The sequence below is a fragment of the Molossus molossus genome, unplaced genomic scaffold (genome assembly GCF_014108415.1).
Source record: "Molossus molossus isolate mMolMol1 unplaced genomic scaffold, mMolMol1.p scaffold_m16_p_9, whole genome shotgun sequence".
NCBI lineage: Eukaryota > Metazoa > Chordata > Mammalia > Chiroptera > Molossidae > Molossus > Molossus molossus.
Genome location: NW_023425403.1, coordinates 97147762 through 97158322, shown reverse-complemented (window position 1 = coordinate 97158322; position 10561 = coordinate 97147762). Strand labels below are relative to the sequence as shown.

The 10561-nt window shown below is 41.5% G+C and overlaps 1 protein-coding gene across 1 annotated transcript in view; it reads right to left on the bottom strand.

Annotated features, from left to right (window-relative positions):
* Positions 1-270: 270 nt before the first annotated feature.
* WDFY2 (WD repeat and FYVE domain containing 2) overlaps positions 271-10561 on the bottom strand; it is a 214249-nt gene continuing 203958 nt past the window's right edge. The window contains exons 8-12 of the mRNA XM_036250646.1: positions 10059-10164; positions 4552-4653; positions 3626-3756; positions 1510-1618; positions 271-521 (exon numbers count right to left, since the gene is read on the bottom strand). Coding sequence (XP_036106539.1) covers positions 492-521; positions 1510-1618; positions 3626-3756; positions 4552-4653; positions 10059-10164 — 478 coding nt within the window. The 3' untranslated portion in view covers positions 271-491. The remainder of the gene's footprint in view (positions 522-1509; positions 1619-3625; positions 3757-4551; positions 4654-10058; positions 10165-10561) is intronic.

The following is a 10561-nucleotide window of genomic DNA, read 5'->3' as shown; positions in this document are numbered from 1 at the left end:
ACCACTCTGTGAGCAGCAGGCGGAGGGGAGGGGACAGAGACACAGAGACGCAGCGGAGAGGAAGATGCTGACCACGTGATCCGCGCCCAGATGAAGAAAATATGGAAGCTGCTTTATGATGACCAAAAATACCCTGAACAGACACTTCCCTCATTTCTCTGACACACAAAGAAATAGCTAAAATGAAGAGTTGAAAAATACAATAATTAAACACCCCACACAGTTTTCAGTATACTCAAAACAATGCAGCAAGCCAGACTGTATAAACCATTTGTTAAAAAAATATCTTCTCTTATATTGTATGAACAAGTCGAAAGGGTCCCTTCCAAGTGTTCATTCACTAGCTCACCCCTGTGTGCGCAGGTAATATGCAAAGTCAGCTAGTTTCCTTAGTTTCTCTTCTCACGTGTCTGCCTTACAGCCCCGGTAACGGTTTGGATTAGAACAATCACTTCTTGAGTAAATACTCTTTCTGATGCCTGGGGGTGTCATCATGATACCACTGGGGTCATATCCCACAACTGTAAAAAGAAAAGGAACATATACAATGTAAAATCAAATTGTGTTGAGGGTAACCAACTGAAAATTCAAGTGAATTTTCAAATTTAAGAAACAACTAAATATTATACTAACATGATTCTGAAATCTTTAAAACAGTATTTTCCATCAAAAAATCCTACTGTATACCATAAACCTCAAAAACATGACAATGGCAGCTGAAATTCTGACCCAGCTAGCAGAGAAGGAAAGCAGGTTCAAGTCCTTGAAGGGGAAGGCACTAAGCTGTAACAGGCAGCAAATGGGTCCCGGGGATGTGCTGTATCCTTTCAATATCTTATCTCATTTAATCTTCCAAACAGTTCTACAAGGCATCTCAGTTTCAAAAATAAAGGAACTGAAACTCCCAGTTTATTTTAAACTTGCTTCAAGTCTCAGAGGCCTGGCGGCTTCCAAAGGGGGTTATTTTAACCCCCTTATCTTGCTGCTGCCTCGAAGAATGGACCAGAACGGGCCTGGGAAGCAGCGCTCACAGCGCTGGGCAAGACTGTGCTGTGCCTCAATGTTTTCCAGAAAATGACGCAAGGTGGCCCCTTGTGTTCGGGACCTCTACTGTGGCACCAAGTCCAAGTGGTCCACCACAGTTTTCAGAGAGGCCCTGGGAGAATGCTTGTGGATTCACTGATCACTGGGAAAAGATCCAGTTTATTATTTGTTGGATTATTCAAGTCCTACCATTCCTTCAATGCTCATCTCAAGCCGCCACCTCTAGCAGCTCTGTCTCCCCTACGGAACTCTTAAAGTAATTCTTGTCTCTATCACGCTTCTGGCCACTGCACATGTGACCTGTTATTGAGTGTCTCTTAAGAGTATGTCTCCAAGAGACTATAGGTTCTCAAAAATGCTCACAGCCAAGGGTAAACTTCTGAGTGGGTTTCATGCAGCCTTGGTACTCTGGTATATTCACACAGGACCAAAGACAGGAAGCTCCCGAAACAAGACGGCACGTACCTTAATGACCTTGTCAGTGCCCGAAGTCAGTAACCATCCCCTGGTAGCATCAAAGTGCACGTGCACAATGTTGTGCTTACTGTCGTGGAAGGTGGCTGTGGGCGCACGTCTGAAGGAAGCAAAGAATGCCCAAGAGTGAAACGTTGTGACACAAGAATGACAGGAAGGAAGGACACCTAGAGTGACATTAAACTCTTACTTTTCGCCAAATGGCTAAAATGGCTTCACTGTTAGAAATGCTGCTCAGGTCTACCTTTATTCCCTGGTGACCTGGGTAAGATTTTTTTTTTCTTTTTTTTTATCCTCATCTGTGGATATTTTTCCATTTTTTATTCAGATAGAGTAGGAGGGAGAGAGAGGGAGAGAGAAACATCGATGTGAAAGGAACACATCGAGTGGCTGCCACCCACACGACCAACCAGGGCCGGGGACAAACTGCAACTGAGGTATGTGCCCTTAGCGGGAACCGAACCCGGGTCTCTCTGGGCCACAGGCCGACGCTCTAACCATTGAGCCAAACCAGCCAGTGCAGATTTTTTAAGTAAAGGATTCTTATATTCTCTAAAATGGGAAAGAGATGATGAAATTTTCAAAAGTCCCTTGTAGATTATTTGTTGCTCTAACAGACTATGAAAGTCTGTTTATAAAAAAAACAAAAATAGACCACAGTGCACTGGCTACATTTGATCTCAGAAGGACTTGCTGGTAAGATAGTCTCCCAAACACTGTTACCTATTTTTTATTTTTTAATCTACACATATTTTTTAGTAAGAAGTTCTGTCAACTGCCCAGGTGCTCTGAAGGCAATGCAAATGCTTCCCCAGGGAAGAGGCAGGAGAAACAATGATGTGGGAAAAGGGCAGGAATGTAGGGGAGGACGGCTTTTCTCTGCACATGTTTCAAGAGTTCCCACATCTCTGTGCTGGGCTCTCTGAAGACGGCGGTTTTATTTTTTAAATCTATAGCTAAATCTGGAAAATAGATCTTCAGCATACAAAAAATTGTCATTTTAAAATATTTGAAATTAAAGATTCAAGTTTAATTTTCAGTCCTTTGGACCCTGTAGACCTGTATCTTTATCTACAAAATGAAGAACTGAACTAGAGTATCACTAAGATCACATGCAGCTCTCGAATTTAATGAGAAGAACTCGCACTAATTTCATCACATATGATGAGTGGAAAATACACAGTGAACAGAATTACTTCTGGAAGGGAATCTTAATTTTTACTGGATAAGAATAAATAATAATGAAAAACAGGTAAGTAAGGGTGATCTGTAAAAGAATGTTTTATTAATTTGCCAAGAATTCCCTTTAAATGATGATGTACTTTGGTACATTTTATTTATTTATTTTTTTACTGTGGTGCATTTTAAATGTTTCTATATATATGCATCTTTAAGACACCCATGTAGTACTTCAATGATTTTACTGTATACAGGGTGCTAGAGGTATGTGGGGGAGGGGGCATGAGCGTTTTCCTACGAAATCCTGCTGTAATTCACCAAAAGGGAAACTTATTGCAGAGTATTCTGTAACAGGTTGGCTGTTTTAAATCAGCCAACACTAAATAGACAGCATAGATCTATCCCACCTACTATGCACAATAAGACGCCGCAACCTAAGGTCCTGGTATATTCACACAGGACCAAAGACAGGAGCAAGACAGTAGTTGGGCAACTGGCAGCATTTACTTCTCAGGTAAAGTGGCTTGGCTCTTTCTGGACAAAGAAACCTCTACAGCCTGGGGGCTGACCTGGCCCCTGTGAAAGATACCAGCCTGGGCTAGAAAGTGAACCCTGGGCTCCTGAACTTAGGGCACTTCTCAAAGACGTGAGGACCCAGTGAAGGCTCTGCCTGAAGGCCATGTGTTTGCAATGCACATACCCGGGCTGAGAAGAGTACAGACGCACTCTCCATGCACACCCTCTTCCCTCTTGTCTCACGAGAGAACACAGTCTCTGGGTGGAAAGGAGGGCTCTACCCACTAGCCATGATCTACCTTCTATGCCAGCGGGAACTGGGCACTAGTAGCCATGACTGTAGTACTGGCTGCAGCTCTCAGATCACATTCTCTCCTTAACTCTGACAATTCTGCAGAATGCTGGAACTTACTCTTCATCTGTGATGGCCTCGTGGCAGCTGTCGCAGACCCTCACTTCAAACTCGAAGCCCATCAGAGGGATGGAGGAGCGTTTGGAGCTGCACTTGCCGCAGACGGCCTTCCCGCACTTCCGGCAGTGGTGCTGCGGGGGAGAACAGACACTCGTCAAGGTGGCCTACATTCAGCTGAGGATGCTAAACAAGAGTGCCCCAACACTGAAACGAACACACTAGGTAGGTTCTCTTTTTGGACAGTTTATTCAGAATGAGGACTGCTGGGAAACACATTTGACTGCCACCTCCCCACTGCCCCTTCCCCCATTCTTGGTCCTCTCTGGCTGTCATCACTATGAACTCTAGAGCAACCACCTGGCAGTCAGGTTATCTTAAAGCTAAGTATAATGAGGAGGTGCCACCTCCAGAGATCATGCTGCCTTATGAAGCAGAATATGAATGAACCCTGATTCAATCTGTTGTCCGCACTCTCATGTGCTCAATCTAGATGAGCAATGAAATCAATATTTGGTTTCCTTAGGGAGGACAATCTCAACCATGGAATCAGATCGAAAATGCTGTTGATCTGAATAACTAAAACTAAGACATAAGGAGGGCAAGGGAAATTATTAAGAAGAAATAAACACCACTTCTATAATTGCATGGTTTTGTACCAGTATGAGCTAAGCATGATCCCTCTAACGTTAAGGTATATTTCAACAGATGCCACTACAATTCTAAAGTCATATCTTGTAACTACTTATGGGGACAAGTCCCTACAAAACTGAATCCAGTAGGAATGAGCTATAATAGTTATAAAGGGAATAAATTAATGTGCAGTCACAGAGTGACTCCACGATAATAATTTATCCCTATTTCTTCTAAGCTCACAGGTGAAGTTATTTCACACTATTGCATTCTGATGAAGCAGCCACATTGCTCACCTGTCTTAGGCTGATTTTCCTACTGTCCCACATTTGCTTGAAGTTCCAGAAGAAAGGCTGATCACACTTTTGGCAGGAATCACTGTCCAACCATTCAGGGGTCTTGTCAAATAAAGCACATGGCAGGTCACATGAGAATCAGTAACTTAAGGTTACTTGATGTAAGTCACACAGATGAAATTACAGAATCAAGATGTGCTCTTAAGAAACAGAAGCACGATTTCTCAATTATTTAAAAAATATTTACTAAATGTCTATTATGTGTCAGGTCCTGGGATATAGTGATGAATAAAAAGAATCTCATGGAGAATCATCATGGAAGGTTAAACATGAAAATATTATTAATAATAATTATTTAAATAAGTGTAAGTGCAAAGGCCTGAAAAGAAGCACTGAGTGCTGACAGTGCTATGACCTAGGCTGGGGTTCAGGGGTGTTCAGGGAGAGCTGGGGATTTATCAGCAGTCTTGACAGCCATGTTGAGGATTCAGGACTTTATCTCATATTCTCTGATCGTATGCAATTATATTTGCTCTGACTGTGTACAATTATATATAATTGCACATTGCACATACACACAGCTATCTGTGTTGGAGGGACAGAACCTGACCACAGCAGGTACTCGGAGACGCTACTTGTCCACTGTCCGCTCATGGCAGGACCCAGCAAGGTTAGAAACTCTGTTGCTTGCCTCAGGGGGTCACACAACATTCTAACTTTGTTCACTATTTCCCAACCCCATCACGAGTACTCTAAACTCTGTCAAACAGGTTTAAAATTTGTGTTACGTTTACACACTTAATAATTGATGTTTCTTTCTTTTCAGATCTAACCCAGTGGAATTTATAATTATTCAAAGCATGTATACATTTTTGGGGGACACCCTATATATGAAAAAAATGAAAAAAGTTGAGAAAAAATGGATTTTGTTAACCTATGGGATGTCAACCCCCACGCAATCGGCCACGTGGTCTTCATCGTCTGTCCCACTCACCAGCTAGCCTTTCTCGGGGCTTCCCCTGCACATGCGCACTTCCCCTGCACATGCGCAACGGCTCGGGTTCACCTGGTCTTGACCCTTGCAGTTTCCTGCCCTGGTCAGAGCACATTCAGGCCCCATCAATCTTTCAGCACTATGTCCTTCCACAAACCCTTCTCTGAGAACATCAGACAACAATGGTAACTCCTCTTTCTAAATACAGTCGGCCCTCGCTTATCCTGCTTAATCAGTTCCAGACTCTACCACGATAAATGAACTTCCCCGAAGTAGGATTCTTTACTCATACACAGTTGTCCCTTGCTGCTTCCCGCTTCGACTTTCGAGGCTTCACTCAATCGCAGTTTTTTCGAGTATAGTATAGTATAGTACTAGTATTAGTATAGTATTAGTATGGTATAAGTATAGTACAGTATAGTATTAGTATAGTATCAGTATAGTATAGTATAGTATCAGTATAGTATAAGTATAGTATAGTACTAGTATAGTATCAGTATAGTATAGTATAAGTATAGCACAGTATAGCATTAGTATAGTACAGTATAGTATTAGTACAGTATAGTACAGTATAGTATTAGTACAGTACAGTATAGTACAGTACAGTATAGTATTAGTATGGTATGGTATAGTATGGTATAGTATAGTATTAGTATAATATAGTACAGTATAATATTTGAAAAAACCGCAATAAAGTGAAGCCACTAAAGTCGAAGTGGGAAGCAGCGAGGGACAACTGTATCTAGCACTAGTGCTCTATCTTACATCTATTGCAATTGATTCATTTATACCATTTCATAGTTTTCTTAAGTTCTCTCCCACATGTCTTTTTTTTTATTTAATTTTTTTAATTAATTAATTTTTGTTACAGATGTTTCTCCCCCCCACCCCTGATTCCCCCTCCCCACCCTGTCCCAGCTTTGTTGTCCATGTCCATTGTTCATGCATACATGCATATAAGTTCTGTGGTTTATCTCTCCCCCACCACCCTGTTCTGGGAATTGTCAGTGTGCACCCCACTTCCATGTCTCTGGGACTACCCCATTCCTCAGACTGTTATGTTCATTATATTCCACAAATAAGTGAGATTATATGATACTTGTCTTTCTCTGTTTGGCTTGTTTCGCTTAGGATAATAATACTTTCCAGGTTCCTCCATGTCATCTCAAAGGATAAGAGATCTTTCTTTCTTACAGCTGCATAGTACTCCATTGTGTATATGTACTGTCCGATAGCCTGGGGACTGGCGCCAGGCAAACTGCTCGACCATTATCTCGCTTATGCGACCTAAACTCCCACCCTGTTCCAGGAACCCGGGCTTATAGATTAACTCCCACCCTATTCCAGGTGCCCTGGGCTTATTGACTCACATTCCAGAGGCTCCCATGCATAGCCCCCGCAAGGTCAAACCCTAACAGACAAATTCCAGCTGCAACAGGCAGATATAAAAAAACACAAACCCCAGCATCGGGCGCGGCTTCTAGGACTCGACCCCCAGAGTCTGTGAACCCGGCCGGAGTGTACCCAGTAAAGCCTGATCTCTATTTATTCGGCTGTTTGGCTCTCCAGTCTCTTCTCTATTTTTCGGCGGTGCCCCCGATTCTTTACAGTGACCACTGCTTTTTTATCCATTCGTCTATTGGTGGGCATTTGGGCTGTTTCCAGATCTTAGCTATTGTAAATAGTGCTGCTACAAACATGGGGGTACATATATTCTTTCTGATTGGTGTTTCAGGCTTCTTTCCACATGTCTTTTCTTCTACAAAGTCTGCCAGCACTTCAGGGCAGGGACTGTCTCAGTATAGTCAGACCTCAGGAGGTGAACACTGCACATCACTTGCCATACCCATAAGTAGCTCCGCACATACTCTCTGGGGATTTCTGTTTATATAACACTTGCAAAAAAAAAAAGATGGAACCATCTCCACTGCTTATTTAGAGTTCTGAATCACTCAACAAAATTTAAAATAGTCAACAAGTACTGAGTACTAATATATCTGTATGTCAAAAGACATACTTTAAGCAAGATGGCTCAAAGGACTGCCCATCAACCACCTGGTTTTATCATCAAAAACCTTTCGGCTTTTGTCTATCAAGGGCAAGGCTGCGTGCTGCTCAGAAATGAGTCACCCCTCACACCAAGATGTATGTGCTTCCATAGTGTTCGGATTCTTTTGAGCTAAAGGCAACTGAGACCCTGCAGACTCACAATAAACTTTTACCTGTCCTTTAAAGAATTTAAATTAGGTCATCAGAGATGCAAATTAAAATGACTATGAGGTATCACCTCACACCTGCCAGAATGGCTGCCATCAACAAATCATCAAACAAGTGCTAGCAAAAAGGGACTCTAGTACACTGCTGGTGAGAATGCACACTGGTGCAGCCACTATGGAAAACAATACGGTGTTTCCTCAAAAAATTAAAAATTGAACTTCCATTTGACTCAGTGATCCCATTTCTAAGAAGCCTGAAACACCAATCAGAAAGAATATATGTACCCCTATGTTCATAGCAGCATTATTTACAATTGCTAAGATCTGGAAACAGCCCAAGTGTTCATCAGTAGATGAGTCAATTAAAAAGCTGTGGTACATATACACAATGGAACACTACGCAGCTATAAGAAAGAAAGATCTCTTATTCCTTGAAGTGACATGGAGGGACCTGGAGAGTATTATGTTAATTGAAATAAGCCAATCAGAGAAAGACAAATATCACATGATCTCACTTATTTGTGGAATAAGCAAAATAAGCTGATGAACAAAATAGACCCAGAGACATAGAAGAGAGTAGAGTTCAGACTAACAAACTTCAGAGGAGGGGGTCAGGGGTCAGGAAAGAGATAAACCAATGAACTTGCATGCATATATGCATAACCAATGGACACAGACAACAATGCTGGGGGGGGGGGGGATCAGGAGGAGGGCGTCAATGGGGGAAAAAGGAGAAAGACCTGTAACAAAAATTAACTAATTAATAAAATAAATAAGTAAATAGCTATTAAAGAATAATTTAAATTCGGGACCCTGCCCATAAGAGTTATCATTAGAAATAACCTTTTGCGATCTATCTGTAGGTCAGAGCAAACTTCTAATTACTGAACATCTGCTCTTCTTACTGTCCTACAATGACCTTCCTTCTCTCTGACGTCCCAAGGTGATCCTTAGCTTAGTATATTATTACGCCATTTGCCCTTTCTGCCTTTGCACCTCTCATGCATGTAAGTTTCTCGAACTCTCTCATATATGTGGAATTCCCATATGTATGTATGCATTGCATCTGGTTATTTTCTCTTGTTAATCTGTTTAGGATCTATTTGAATATTAGACCAGCTGAAAGAACCTTGAGGGTAGAGGACAGTTTCTTCCTCCTCTACAGTGCACTGAGGGAAAAGACCCTCTGGTCCTCTCCTCCCCCGCAGCAGGTCAGCTAGGCCAGGGAAGAAGCCAGGGCAGACAGGATGTGACTGTGCCTCTCCTAAAGCGGGCTTCCATGCAGAATCACAGCTCACGCAGATGGCCTGGCTAGCCTACAATGTATTGATTTCCCTGCCCTTATTCTACTGGGGCCTAAGGGTGCGTTCAAAGCAATGTTCTATAATTCCCTACTTCCTAACAATAATGATGATCATTTTAATTAGTTACTAATAGAAATCCTGTGGATTTATGATTTCAGCAAATCAGGTTTTAATCGTAAGCATTTCATTACTGGCATTTGAAAGGCATTAGATTGTGGATAATATTCTCTTCGAATGAGATTGTGTGAGGGCAGGGAAAGAAGTTCGAAGATTGCTTTTGTCTTTTTAAAATGCTGCTTCTCTGAAATTAGAAAAACATACACTGTCAATGGGAACATTTACCCACCATAATTCTAGGGAAATGAGAATATACTTCAATGTACTTGTCAAAGGGGATATTCAGTAAACATATCAGTTGTTAAGATGCTCAAAGGTGAAAAAGAAAACTCATACAAAAAGAATGCTATGGTAAAACTAGTAATATATGCTTAAAAATAACAAAGTATATATTTCTATCTGGAGAACTATTTGCAAGATGAAGCATAAAGTAATTATTTCCAATATTTCTGTTAATACCAAACTAAAGACTCTTACTTCATCAAACACCATTTCTCACACATGCCATCAATTCTGTCAATAACACGAAGCACATGAGTTTTGTTTTCATTGGGTACTTTACACCAAAGGGCTGATCACCTGAAAATAGAAGGTTTCTTTTTCTCACCTGAAGTTTTGTTGTGAATGTTGCAACAGATTTAAAGTCTAAACAGCTTAGTCTCAGTCTAAATTCTTATGAAATCTCCATTACATAAATGTTAAATGCCAATTTGTGAGGGGCAAAAAAGTAGAAACTCCTTTTCTACCAGAATTATTTTTCTCTGACATAACATGTTTTATTTCAAGGTTTAATTATAAAAGAATTAAGAAGTGAGCAGGAGTGGCAGCTGAGCTGTTGTTTTTCAGCAGAGCCAAGCCCAGCAGCCACGCACCCACCTCCTGCCTTTCCACGTCCATGTTCCAGATAACAATGCCACCATCACTCCCACATGAGATGAGCTGCCTCGTGTGCTGTGCATAGGAGAGGGCCTGGATTTTGTCACTGTGAAAGAAAACAAGAGTTAGCCTCAGCTCAGGGGAGCAAGTGAAAGCCCTAAGGGAAGGATGCCCAGCAGTTAGGGAATGTGCACACTCACTGCTGAGCCCCAAGTGCAGATCATAGAAATTGACTGGAACTGTCACTGTCAACAGGCCAACTGTGAAGAGAGTATTCAAGGTTTACAAGTCAAAATGCTTATTTAAGATGCTGAGGCCAGGCAAGCTTTGTCTGTTACCAACACTTAAGGAGAAAAGCTGGCTATAATATCTTACTAGTTCTTTCCCTGATCAAATAAACAATTCTGTGACACGTGTTCATATTTACTTGTTCAAGAGTAATACTTTTCTTTTTAAAAAGGTACCTTTTAAGAGTTTTAGAGGTTATCCGTAGAGAAGCCCAC